The sequence below is a fragment of the Hyperolius riggenbachi genome, chromosome 1 (genome assembly GCF_040937935.1).
Source record: "Hyperolius riggenbachi isolate aHypRig1 chromosome 1, aHypRig1.pri, whole genome shotgun sequence".
NCBI lineage: Eukaryota > Metazoa > Chordata > Amphibia > Anura > Hyperoliidae > Hyperolius > Hyperolius riggenbachi.
This window is the reverse complement of record NC_090646.1, coordinates 160,156,758-160,171,653: the sequence shown is the minus strand read 5'-3', so window position 1 is coordinate 160,171,653 and position 14,896 is coordinate 160,156,758. Positions and strand designations below refer to the sequence as shown.

Genomic DNA, 14,896 nt, shown 5'->3' with positions numbered 1-14,896 from the left:
TGCCTCAAGAAAGGATAATGAGCCTCCAGTAGAGATGGTCAGTTTATGCTGCATACAATTTCCTGGATCAGAAGTCATCAAGAAGAATCTGTTTGATTTGAACGTGTACATTTTTGAATATTTGATCATAAGCATAATAAACTGTTATCAAAAAATCAAAAGCCCTTTAAGCACGAATAAGGACAACATAAAGTAAGACATGAACATGTCAGTGGTTTAGCGTGGTGAGTATCCACAAGAATAACATACTGTCAATTAATGAAGAGCACACACTTTGCATAATCATAATTTAGCATCATAATTCACAAATACGATGCAAAATTGTAATGTGAAATTTTGGGTAAATATCACAATTAATTTCATTTGTAACCGTAATCCAGTTATTTTGCAATTATACATAATTTTGCATAATTTTAGCGGTTTATAGCAAAGGCCACATACATGGTACCATCACTAAAATTGCTACGTACTGTATATAGGAACAAGTAACAAGTAAATAAAAAAAAAAGACCCTGTAGTTTTTAAGATAATTGATTTTTTAAAATGTAAAGGAAAAATGGTTTTAAACTTGCACAGCAAATTGTCATTTACCCAGTAAAAAACAAAAACAAAACATTTTTCTTTTGAATTCTTAACATCGATTATCTCAAAAACCGCAAGATCTTTTTGAGAACATTTTTGACTTGTTCCCACTATTCCCCTTCACATACGCAGCAATTTTGGGAATGGTAGCATGTATGAGGGCTTTGCTAGTAATCGCTAAAGTCAGCATTAACTTACGCAAAATTACATGTAATTACACAAAATTATGAAAAGATTACGCAAAATTGAGTTTCCAAATCATTATTACATGTGTCTGTAACTTCAAAATTTTACACTAAATGTTGCACAATCGTAATTAGCTGATTAGTCAATAGCTTTCCTGGGAGGATGTAATAGCTGTCAGTAATACAATCATTATGGATGCATACGTTTTAGCTTATAGTGTATATCTACTGGTGCTTACCTTCAAGAAATATTGGTTGCAATGGCAAAAATATTGTAGCAGCATCGTCACATCCTTTCCAAGCCCCAACTTGTCGTTCTTATACTGCCAAAAATCAACCATGTTTCTTGAAATCACACAACAGCCTTATCAGTCTTCATTTCCTTTGTAATCGAGTGATAATTGCTCTTTAAGGAGTTAATAAATACTTGTAGAGCACATAAGATAAAAAAAAAGATGAGTTCATAAGTCAACCCATGACAGTAACTACGCTTGTTCATTATTAAGTTTTACTAATGTTTGTTCTAATGTGACAAGGCTGTTGAGCAAATACAGAAGATAACATCATCATATCCCTATTAATTAAAATAGTGTTTGCACTTGCTTGCCTTGGCCTTTCCATAGAAATATCTCTAGTTGTTCTGTTAAATTAAAATTAAGGCATTCTAGGAGATAAAAAGAATGTTGACTTAAGTAGTTATTGTATTAGAATTTAAAGCCTCCATACAGAAACTCTGATTACATTTGCACATAGCTTTCTAACTTACAAGAAGCAGAGAAGCTCATTACCATGTACTCTATGAATCCTGTTTAAATTAATTTGCTCCATTGCTCGCTATGTGATGTCAAGCCTGGTGACACTATGATCTAAGTCATTATGTAAAGTACCCATACCCACCCCTGCTGTTACTACAGTGACCAATGATAATACTATTTCCTTCTAATTATAATAAGTGGTCTAATGTATTGTTGTGGTGGTGTGTGTGTGTGTGGGTTGCTACAAAACACAGCCTGTTCTTATATTAAGGGCACATGGCATGTTATATATTGTATTATTCTGCAGATAATTATTTTCTAAATTAAACATGAACTCCGCTTCATAAAATTAAAGCAACAGTAGCCCACATTCTATTTACTGATGTTTAAATTAAACTCCACTGTTAAAAAATATTGAAGATGCACCTACACAAGTCATTTTCTAATTTATTTAGCCCGTTCTTCCCCTTGCAAACATTTAAAAATCTGCAACGGTATATACGAGCAATGAGAGTAAAATCTATCTTAATAAGTTAAGTTTGTTAATAATTATATAATAATTAATGGCATTTTTAAATATTAAGTTTGTTTTTTATCTGTTGTAGGAAAAACTGTTGTGTTTAACTATGTAGGTGAAAAAAAAAGAAGTTAGACTTTTTCTGAAGTCTGTACAGTTAAAAATAGGTGCACATAAAGATGCTATGTATAAGTGGATCAGTGGGCTGTCGCTATAATGGAAGGTACAGCCACTATATTGAGCTTGCTTGCATTATGCTAATTGTGGGAAACTTATTTAACTTGCCTTCCTTTTGTATTCCATTTACAAAGATTTGCTGCATGTACAGTATGTTCCTAACTCCTATGTGATTTTCTTTTATTGAATTGCAAGAGGCACAATCCTCCTTTTTATGTAAGACTTTCCCTTTTTGGGCATGTCTATAAGCTCTCTAATGGAGTGGGTGTGTCTGTTTGCTTTATATGGAACACACCCTGTGCTGCACACCTAAGCTATGATTAGGACCCTTGTCCTAATCATAGCTTAGTGACAAAGCCGGGACCAGATCTTTCAACAAGACAACGACCCTAAACACTGCTCAAAATCCACTAAGGCATTAATGCAGATGAACAAGTACAACATTCTGGAATGGCCATCTCAGTCCCCAGACCTGAATATAATTGAAAATCTGTGAGATAAAGAGAGCTGTCCATGCTCGGAAGCCATCAAACCTGAATAACCTAGAGATGTTTTGTAAAGAGTAATGGTCAAAAATACCTTCAACCAGAATCCAGACTCTCATTTGAACCTAAAGGAAGCGTTTAGAGGCTGTAATTTCTACAAAAGGAGAATCTACAAAATATTGATTTCATTTATTTTTTGTGGTGCCCAAATTTATGCATCTGCCTAATTTTGTTTAAACAATTATTGCGCACTTAATGTAAATCCAATAAAGTTCATTTCACTTCTATTGTAACAACCAACGATTTACACAGGAAAATCATGGCGATTAACAAGGTTGCCCAAAGTTTCACATCCCACTGTAGTAATAAAGTTATAAGCGAATGAATGGAAGAAGCGTTATTGCTCTGGTGTTTAAGGGGAAATAACCTTTGAGGTAAAGTGGTTAAGCCCCCGGGCCCCGGCAAGCAAGAACAATTTTAGCAGTACATTTTCACTTACTTTTTTGTACTTATTCAATTGCAGAGGCAGAAAGCTTGGCTTTGCCCAAGAAGCCAATCACCACCTCTCCTATCCACTCTGGACATGGAAGGGTGGGGTGGATTTCAGCTTCTAAGGCAAAGCCAAGCTTCCTGCATTGGTGGTCAGGTCAGCTGTGAATTTGTATTATGGACTTCTGGAGGACTAGTAATACTTAGAGTAGGATTAAACATTCTAAACAAAATTCAATACCTGCTTTTTGGTACATAAAAGAACATGAAGAAGCATTCTCTGTGTGTAAAAATGTTAATCATTGTCGGCCAGGAGAAGCTCTCTGCCTGGTCTCTCCCTCATCTGCTAAATAGATGCCTCGCCATGACAGGATGACTGGCAAGGTGAGAGAGAGAACAAATAAGAATCTATTTTTAGAAGAGTATCTGGAATTGTGGGTTCCTTTGCTAGAAGCAGGACATTTGGGTGCCTGCAGCTAATGGATTATCTAGGTGCTCCATAAGTACTAATGCAAACATCGGCTATTGGATGCCAAAACCAGAAATTTGGGCACCCGATAAATAGTGAATGCTAGGCCTGTCTAATTTAATTTTTGTTTTGTTTTGAGAATTATCGCTTTTAAATGTATCATTATTTACAGCTTTCAAAGGCATAAGGAAGGGGGAGTCTTAGGGTTAGGCACCAGGAAGGGGTGGTTTAGGGTTAGGCACAAGGAAGGGGTGGTTTAGGGTTAGGCATCAGGAAGAGGGAATTTAGGATTAGGCTTAAGGTAGGGAGGTTTTAAGGTTAGGCATCAGAGGGGGAGGGTTTGTGTGAGAGTAGGGTTAGGTTTAGTTGTAGGAAAATATTGGTAATATTTACCAATGCTTTACTATCATCATTACTACTGTAAATATTTTTTTCATTTTCATTGTTATAGATGATATGTTTTCATTTCAGCTTTACTCCACACCTTTTAACACCGTTATTGTAACATAATTATTATTCTAATACAGATAAAGATGAAGAAACAATAAAAGAAACATTGTTGTAGATGATACTTTGGCTTCATTTTACGCCTGTATTTAACCCTCCTGGCGGTCTATTAAAAACCGCCAGAGGGCAGCGCAGCAGTTTTTTTTTTAAATCATGTAGCGAGCCCAGGGCAACGGCATCCCCCCACCCACTTCGATCGCCTCCGGCGATCTGCGATCAGGAAATCCCATTCAAGGAACAGGATTTCCTGGAGGGCTTCCCCCGTCGCCATGGCAACGGGCGGGATGACGTCACCGACATTGTGACGTCATTGGGAGTCCCGATCCACCCCTCAGCGCTGGCTGGCGCTGATATGCCAGGCTGCGCAAGGGGACTGAGGGGGGGGGGGGCGGCGCGGCGGGTAGCGGCAAATCAGCGCAGAGCAGCGGCGATCGGTATGCACACGCAACTAGCAAAGTGCTAGCTGCGTGTAGCAAAAAAAAATTATGCAAATCTGCCCAGCAGGGCCTAAGAAATCCTCCTGCGCGGCTTACCCCGAACTACGTTCGGGGTTACCGCCAGGAAGGTTAATGTACGCTCCTGCACCTGTCACAAAGTTCCATATAGCATTAAACATAAAGCTATTTACTCACTGTCATCCCAGAAGTATAACAAAATTTCCTTAAAATAAAGAAATATGTCAGATTTTCCTTAATTTATGACTTCAAGCAGGGCCATAGCTAGAAATGACTGAGCCTCATAGCAAATTTTTTTTTATCGGAATGCGTCAATCTTTCACCATAAAATAATCAGAATGCGGCAATCTAACACCATAAAATAATCAGAATGCGGCAATCTTTCACCATAAAATAATCAGACACGGCAATCTTTCACCATAAAATAATGGGAATACGAAAATCTTTCACCATAAAATAATCGTAATGTGGCAATCTTTCACCAGAAGATAATGTAATGCGGCAATGGTTCACCATAAAATAATCGGAATGCGGCAATCTTTCACCATAAAATAATCAGAACGAGGCAATCTTTCACCATAAAATAATCATAATGCGGCAATCTTTCACCATAAAATAATCGTAATGTGGCAATCTTTCACCATAAAATAATTCGTAATGCGGCAATCTTTCACCAGGCTCTTCTCCCCCCCCCCCCCCGCAATTAGGTCTCCCAATAGCCCTGGTGGCTGCTGCACCTGTAAAAAAATGCATTTACTCACCTGTAGGAGACTCCTCTTCCGGTGCGCAGCACCTCTCTCAGTGAAATTCCCTTCATTCTGTGCTTTGTGCCCCACTGCCTGCTCTTCTGATTTAGTGACCGGGAAGACAGTCCAGAAGGGGGCGGAGCTACACACAGAGGTGTGGGGCTATGCGCTGGAGGGGTGGGGCCACATGCAATGCTTAGAGGAGGGGCGGAGCCATAAACAGTGCTGCTCTTTTTGTGTTCCGGCTTCTGGGCCAGGCCGGAACTATAGAATAAGTGTCGGGGGAATGGGCAGAGAGGCAGCGGAAGGAAAAATAGTCCCATTCCGCCTGCCAGCCTATCTGCAATGGAGGGGGGGGGGCTCAGGGGTGGAAGTGACTCTGGAAATTCTGGAAGTGCCCTGCCTGGGCTCATGATTTCAAAAAAACACACAAAACAAAAATAGACAGCAGGACAGGCGGGCCCCACAGTTGTGGCTAAGGGATACGGGCCCCATAGCTAGTGTTGGGCGAACAGTGTTCGCCACTGTTCGGGTTCTGCAGAACATCACCCTGTTCGGGTGATGTTCGAGTTCGGCCGAACACCTGATGGTGTTCGGCCTTTTAAGTTCGGGTTCGCCCCGAACTTCTGTATGCCCCCGAACAGGGCCGAACAGGGCCCCTGTTCGGGCGAACAGGGCCCTGTTCGGCCGAACAGGCCGCAATACGGCCCCCCTATGGGGTCGCAGGCATAAGGGGGGAGCATGCCCCGATCGCGGGGGGGGGGTCGGAAATTCCCCCCACCCCCTCCGCTAGCGCTCCCCCCTCTGCCCGCTTCCCCATAAAAAAAGTTTAAATCAAGTTCAATAGTAGTGTACCTGGGCTGGTGGCATTGGCTGGCAGTGGAGTGAGGAGGAGGAGGAGTCCGAGTAGCAGAGTGACGTTGAGGCCGGGCAGCGGGCGGTTCAGCGCTAGTACCCTTGTGGTACTTCCGCCCTTTCTCTGACCTCACGTCCTCTGCATACGAGGGTACGCATCACGCGTACCCTCGTATGCGTCATCACGCAGAGGACGTGAGGTCAGAGAAAGGGCGGAAGTACCACAAGGGTACTAGCGCTGAACCGCCCGCTGCCCGGCCTCAACGTCACTCTGCTATTCGGACTCCTCCTCCTCCTCACTCCACTGCCAGCCAATGCCACCAGCCCAGGTACTATTGAACTTGATTTAAACTTTTTGTATGGGGAAGCGGGCAGAGGGGGGAGCGCTAGCGGAGGGGGTGGGGGGAATTTCCGACCCCCCCCGCGACCGGGGCATGCTCCCCCCTTATGCCTGCGACCCCATAGGGCCCCCAAAATGGGCATGTTCGGGGGTCCCATTGACTCCCATTGAGTTCGGCGTTCGGGCCGAACATGCCGAACATCTGGCCCATGTTCGGCCTGTTCGGCCCGAACCCGAACATCCAGGTGTTCGCCCAACACTACCCATAGCCATTGCTATGGTTGCTATGGTGATCCCTACGCCACTGGCTTCAAGAAGCCGTGCAGCCTATTAGTTGATTGTCAGGTTTGAATCAAAGCTAGAACACTGTCTGCATGGAGAGTGCATGGGGTGGGTGTGTTTTCCCTGGGCTTGCCTGAGTTTTCTTGGTGCTTAGGTTTCTTTCCACAGCCCAAAAATACATTAGTAGGCTAATTGAATTAGCTATAGACTGTTGTAGCTCTGCTGAGTGACAGAGATTCAATGCAATCAGTGTAATGATCTTTGTTAGCACCATGGGAAATGTGTCAGTGTTACATAAATCTATAATAATACAGGTTTTGAATCTCAAAACCTGAAAATCAATCCAGAACATCTATATCATTATGAATCAGGTTAGTTCCAATCTTAGTGGAATTTATTTCCCTAACCAATTGTCTGAATAAGGCACACATTTGTCTTATGTGATTCTCTTTCCATGGTATTAAGATATAATACAAAAAAGGCTGGGTACTTAGGAATAAGGAAGCCTACAAATTACAGTTAATAAAGATTTCCAGTGTTGCATGTTGGGGCATTCTGAAATAAAATTACAAATGGTTCTCTCTAGCTCTTGACATCTCCGATACAGAAAGTTGGTTATAGTCAAGAGCTTATTGAGGTAGCTAAAAGTATAATATCTATGTGTTTGGGGCTTTTACCATGTTTTATACTATGGAATTTGTGAGTAATGTTGTAGATTCTATTCAAAATTGGTGAATACAAACGAGAATTGTCTATAAAAATAATATGTCCTTCTCATTTGGTTCCCTGTGATTATGCATCTTTTGAAAACAGATTAGTCTCTAATTAGATCTTCACTAATAACTGGCAGCCTATCCACTAATGATGAGCAGAAATTACGCCTATGCGTAATTATACATCGTAATTCACAATTACGCATTTACGTAATCGTAATGCAAAATTTTGGGGGAAATTTGTAATTAATTTTGTATGTAATTGGAATATTTCAGAATTTTTTGCTTAATTTTCACGTAATTTCGCGTAAATTTGTGCCTACTTTAGGGCCTAATAGCAAAGCCCCCATACATACTATTGCTACCAAAATTGCTACCTATGTTAAGGATAATAGTGAGTACAAAACAAAACAAAAATTCTAAAAGATATATGACGTTTTTGAGAAAATCGATTTCAAAAATGTAAAGAAAAATGGTTTTTAAACTATCATTTTTCTGAGTTGTAAAACCATTTTTCTTTGCGTTTTTAAAATCGATTTTCTCAAAAACCACAAGGTCTTTTTGGAAAATTATTTTTTTTGACTTGTACCAACTATTCTCCTTAATATATGTAGCAATTTGTCAATAGCATGTAGTCGGGCTTTGCTATTCACTGCTAAAGACACGGCACAAAATTACGCATACATTATGCTAAATTTTACGTAAAATTACAAATGACTATACAAAATAATTTCAATTTACAAATCCTAATTACGTATAGGCGTAATTGCGAAAATGCACGTGATATTTCGCATAATCGTAATTAGATGATTATGATCATTACTACTGTCCACTGGCTATTGTTTACTAGGGATGTGTGACTGCGGTGGGTGACCCCACCTTCTTGACTTGGCTTGGCCTGTGGACTGCTAGGGATGCATGGCCAATGCCAACATTTGGTTTAACAGAATGTTTTTGCAATACCTTTTTCAGTTCATATTTATTGCATTTCTATAGAATATTGTTAAGGCTCAATAAAATACAAAGTTGGGGGCTTTAATATAGCTATTGCTATTATATTTCATTTATGATGCGCCAACATTTTACACATTACTGCGCAATAAATAGGATGTGCAAATAGAAAACCTGTATTCATAACAAGTATGAATTGTGACCCGTAATAAGAATAGGTGCCTGACCAACCAAGCTTGAAATCTAGGAGATGACGGAACACATTATACCACTGGCTGAAAAAAAATGGAACTGAAAGGTTGCTGGTGATAGTTAAGAGAAAAGCGCAAATGGGAAGGCAAGCATGATGTAATAGGCTTTGAAAACATGTTTAAATGTGTTAATCATAGGAGCTAATGAACCAAGGTGGGGGGGGGGGGGGGGGGTTCAGAGAGTGATGGTCCATAGAGCAGTCTGGGAGCCCTGTATAGGAAAAGGTTATGAGAGAGGAAGTCATCAGTCACTAGAGGAGATCTAGGGGAGATGGCGGTTAGTTGTATATTTATGTCTGAGGTCGGAGTTGTAAGTTGGGCAGGATCAGTGGAGAGATTTAAAGGGTTACTAAAGGCAATAGAAAAAAGTCAATTTACCTTACCTGGCTCTTCTTGCAGCCCCCTGGAGTCATCCTGTGCCAGCACCACCCTTCCACAATTCTTCAGTGATCAGCAGAGACCCCCTGAAAACTGGCCGATCACAGCCAGTTGGAGGCTACTGTGCATGCACAGCCCCGAGCTCTCATCGCCAGTAGCGCTCTGAGCATGCACTGTAGCAATTTTCATGTCCTGTGCATTCACTGAACGTTCCTGCCATATGATTTGCATCTGAGTTGAATGCGAAGTGTGCAGAAAGTCTATTTAGATGCTGCACACTGAGCTGGTGGTAATTTCAGATGCAGCCTTAGTGGTATGCGCTGGCGTTCTCCTCGCTCTCCAACAAAATCTAAGTTATACTTTTTTTTGCTTGGCTGCTCCCGAGGTTTTAAATTTAGGTTAGGTCACTTGCCCGGAGGTTTGCCTCACTGTGGCGCAAGTGTCTAGTACTTTATACTTTGCATGCAAACCATATTGGAAGATAAAGTTCCTCCCAGTGTAATAAATGTTAGCATTGTTTTGGATGCAGGGCATGCATTTTCCAGTCTAATAGAGGCGGTGTATGCCTATGCGATTAATCATTCAATTGCAGCATGCGCAGCCTTCCCCCCAGTTTTTCTTAAATAAATAAATAGCCATACGCTTCCAGATAATAGAATCAAATATTTCCAGGATTGCAGATAACAAAATCAAGTAGTCACATGAATCCAGATAATTCATCAAGTAGTCACATGCTCCCCAGCTACAAAAAAATTAAGTAGTCATAAGAATCCAGATAAAATAATTCATCAATCAATCAATCAATCAATCAAGTAGCCAGATGCCTCAGAATAAACAAATTAAATAGTCAGGTGGGTCAAGATAAAATAATTAAATAGCCAAGTGTGCCCGATATACAGTACACAAATCAAGTAGCCATGTTCCCCATATAACAGAATTAATCTAATCGTGCTGAAGCGTCCAAGGCGCAAGCCATGCCCGCACCCCCTAGATATGCCACTGTATACATTGTAGGTAATGGGCATTATTGGCTGATCGGGGCATTATACCTGCAAGGTACACATTACACCTGGAATATATACTGGTATGTTGTATGTATAAAGAGAGGAGCTACACAATTTGCATACTACACATAATGCTGTTTGTGTAACACCTGCTAAACTTTCTGTGTGCTGATGGTGTGGGACAGGAACGCTTTTTCACATTTATTCTTCCAAAAATGCTTCAGAATGTCTCCCACTAGTTTTTCAAGCATTTTACAGAATTTTTTTAATGCTTACGTTTACACCTAATGATATTCTCACAATCTACAACTTTTTCAAAATTCTTCACTGACTGTTCTGGCATTTATTTTAATTGGTTTAAATATCTATGTGTGAACAAGCTTTAAGTGCTGGGACCCACTAGAGGCTCCAGGCAGCAATTTCAAAGCACCCGCAATTTGCTAAATCTTGAAGGTGCTGCAATTTCACAGAGATTCCCAGAGCTATCGTAATTTGGCTACTGCTGTATTCTACAATCACTAGTGGGACCACCACCAAAGGGATCCACTGGCATAGGCTATCGTTCATAAAGGAGCTGTCGGTAAGGGGAATCAATGCGGGAAACCACCGCTGCCGGTGTTTTAGACTTCTGGGTGGGCATTCATAAAAAAAGTATCCATGTGCGGTAGCAGTGCGGAGATTCCCCAAACTAGGCTGGCGGTAGGCTTGCGGAGACACGGAAGCTGCAGAGTTGATACATTTCTCCGTGTTCCGCTCTGCTGCAACTGCCTGGGAGGTCTGTGTGTCTCCATTCACTTACATTGGTATTGCCACATCAGAGGGAGCGGTACTTCCCGACCTCACACCGCTTGCGGTGATCTTTATGAATTAACATTTTGATACATTTGTTCCGATAATCAATTCACAAGGCGGTGATTTATCACTCTGCTCGGTAGTGTCATTTTTTCATGCGGAAAGAGCCTTTATAAATGCTGACTTTGCCGAATGTTCGGTAAAGTCAGCTGTTTTACGCATTTCCGCATGCGGAAATGCTTTATGAATGATAGCCATAGACTTTTGCCAATCACTGGCGAATGACACGCACTGTTAAAGCACTCTGAAGGCTCAGCTAAACTATAAGCGCTTTTCTTGTGATTGATTAGCTTTTTAAAAATCGATCCCATTCCCTTTCATTAATATCATGGTAAAAATTGCGTAAAAATCGCCACAATTGCATATGCTGAGTTTTACAACGACTTTAATGAAAGTGAATGGGAGAGATTTTTAAAAAGTGCCCCGAAAGCTAATCAATCACAAGTGCTCAGAAAAGCGCTTATAGTATGGCTGAGCCCTTAGTAGGTCCCAGCCCTCTGACTAACTACAGAGTTTTCTTGCAAACCTTTGAAAGCCTAAAGACCCATACAAAGGCTTTTCAAAAGATAATTTCGGTCTCCTTTTCAATGTGTATAGTAGGTGTCCCCCAACACTCAATTATTATTTGGAACATATTCAGCAAACTGTGGTAAAATTGCACCATGCAGATAGCATATATGATCTATTTTACTAGTACATACAATTACGTAGTAAGTGTTGCACAAATAGTGCAACTTCTTGTTACCAGTATCATGCAGATTACATTATTTGTATAATGTGCGTTACCTAAGTTATGCGATTTGTGATTTATCTAATGCTCACTACCTAATTGGAGTAAAAATCGGTAAAATTGCCATGAGTTGTCTGTTAGCAATCTGGCATGCTGGAATGCAATGCCCAATTAATATTTCTTATTTACCACCACAGGCGTTGGCACCTTACTACTATCCGTACACTCCCTCTCCTTTATATAGCGCTGGTCAGCAGAGAGGTGAACATTGTTTTTGAATGGGGAAAGGCTCCAAAAATGATCAAAAACAATCATTTTAGATCACCATTATTCTAAGTGTCTATTGGCCTTACATTTCTTTGTTAAGCACGATAAAGTAGATAATAATAATGATAATTCAGTATTTGTATAGCGCCTTTCTCCTGTCTGACTCAAAGCACTTGTGAGTCAGCCACTAGAGCGTATTCAGTAGACAGTATCAGTGTTGCCCAGTAACTCTTTACTAATGGCTTGCTGAAACATGCTGGCTTACTGAAACAGGAAGAGCCAAGGTTTGAACCCAGGTCTAGTATGGCAGAGGCAGAACTCTTAACCATTACACTATCTATTAAATGCTCCCATGGAACTGAGTAATGCATGCATACTTGATGAAGACATGGAAAGTTTAACAACTGGACGACTGTATCATGGCGATGGGCGTGATTGTGGCAGCAGCTCCAGGACTGCCTAATTCCGATTGGCATCAAGTCCTGGGATGGGCCTTCGCAGGCGATCATGTGCGCATCTCTCTGCGCATTGGTGCGCAGTCTTCCATAGGAGACTGTCAGACGGGGAAACTGCCATCTATTTACAGTGTACAGCACTGCGATCCACTGCAGCGCTGTACTGGGGGAGACAGGAGCAATCCGCTGTAATAGGCTGATGTCTATGACAGCCAATCGCTGTCATAGGCTGGCTGATGGGAGAGAGAGGGAGGGTTACACAAATAAAAGGAAAATAAGTTTATGTATTTATTAATAAAATAATACAATAAATATTTGTAAAAATAAATAAATAAATAAACATCCTGGTAGCGATCACAGCCCACCAACAGAAAGTTATGTTGGTGGGCTGAAAAGGGGGGGGGGGTCACTTGTGTGCTGAGTTGTATGGCCCTGCGGCAAGGCCTTAAAACTGCAGTGGCATAATTACTGAAAAATAGCCTCGTCACTAGGGGGATGTAAGCCCACGGTCCTCAAGTGGTTAAAGACTTTCGACAAATGTTGTTAAAGAAATATATGGAGCAACTTGTCTAATGTTAACACAGAGCACGCATCTGTATCACTCCCATTTCTAAGACTGGACCACACCATGCTATTTTCCACAAAGATGAAACAACCTGCAGAGAACATTCCTGAGTATGCCTGGAAGTAACAGAAATCATGGCCAGCCATGATACAAAAACATAAAATACTAAAATGAGAAAATGTGACACTTACAGATGGATGAATTGATATTTAAGCAGTATTGATCCCAGCTGTCCAATAGATCATTGTTTAAAAAAAAATTGGAGTATTTAAACTAAACAGCTGATATAAAAAACGTGCTTTGAGAAACAGAGGAACATTATTTTTACAATATGTAATCATTCTGGACTGCTATCCCTCAACAAAGCTGCTGTCACTTCAGAGACAAAATGACTTGAATTGGTTTCTTGCCAGGGGCATTGTTATTGGATAGCCACTATTCATACACAAAGCTACAGCTCGTGGGGGACTTGGGGAGCTTAAAAACCTCTCTGAGAATATGATCTTCAATAAGTCTAGTGATATCAACATGCACAAACAGAGCAGCTTACAAGTGACAGCAGACCCACTGGAAGCACTGTTTCCATGCGTGTATGAGACACCGGGGACATATACATCTGTGTTACTAATCTTCCTGTGAATATCATGTATGATAGAGATGTCATAACTGGCTACAGGTGCTGCTAAAAAGCTGCTTTGTTTTTTTGTTTTATCCACACCATAATACTTTACTCCTATTTCTGCGTACAGCATAGACATAAAGACATTATTAACGCTGGCACAAAAGACTCTGGTTTATATTTAGATTGTAAGCTCACAAGGGCAGGGCTCTCTCACCCTTTAGTGTCTTGGATTTTGTTACACATTTATTAATTTTAATTTTGTTACTGTTTTGACCAATTCTGTACTTTGTACCGATTCTGTATTTTGTACCAACTCTGTATTTTGTATATTGGTGTATACCATTGTCTGTATTATTATGTACCCTATGTTTGTTTCTTACTTTGTACAGCGTCATGGAATATGTTGGCGCTTTATAAATCAATAATAATATTTTATTTTTATTTTCCTGCCTTTTTTAGGTATGGATGTGTGGAGGACAAATGTTTGATGTCCCTTGTGCCAGAGTTGGCCATATCTACAGAAAATATGTGCCTTACAAAGTTCCAACGGGGACAAGTCTCGCAAGGGTAAGTGCAAGAATTACCACACAACTTTATTTGCTGGCTTTCACTGCATTTTATGCAGTAAAATGTAACTGCCATTTCCTGGTGCAGGTGAGTTGTGTTTTTGTCCTCAGCAAACAGGAGGCAATGAGAAAGAAGATAACAATATTTACTTGCCCCTGTGACTAATATGGCACCCAAAGTTAAAGTGCACCCAAGGCAAAAAAAATGGAAAAAAAAACAAAAAACAGATAGTCATCTAAGAAGAGGGATGCCTCTGGATTCTGCAAAGGCTTCCTACGTCCACCTGGTCTCCAGCGTTCCTGCGTGCAGACCCCCGGAACATTTTCTGTCAAGAGCTGGATATGTCGAATACCCAGATGTTCTGGATCCCAGCCGGCACTATCTGCACGGAGCTTGTATGTTCTCTCCGTGTCTACGTGGGTTTCCGCTGGGCACTCTGGTTTCCTCCTCATCCAAAAACACACACATAAGTTAATTGGCTTTCCCCTAAATTAGCCCTAGACTACGATATACAGTATACATAGAAATATGACTATGGTAGGGGTTAGATTGTGGGTCCCCCTGAGGGACAGTTAGTGACAAGACAATATACTCTGTACTGCACTGTGGAAGATGTCAGTGCTATATAAATATTTAATAATAATAGTACTGTATATTACGTTGTCATGCTGCTCCTCATGCACAAATGCGGCTGCAC

At 40.8% G+C, this 14,896-nt stretch overlaps 1 protein-coding gene across 1 annotated transcript in view; it reads left to right on the top strand.

The window, feature by feature from the left end:
* Nucleotides 1-14,896, top strand: part of GALNTL6 (polypeptide N-acetylgalactosaminyltransferase like 6) — a 1,483,691-nt gene that overhangs the window by 1,296,028 nt on the left and 172,767 nt on the right. The window contains exon 8 of the mRNA XM_068269254.1: nt 14,092-14,199. Within this exon, the coding sequence (XP_068125355.1) occupies nt 14,092-14,199 (108 nt within the window). The remainder of the gene's footprint in view (nt 1-14,091; nt 14,200-14,896) is intronic.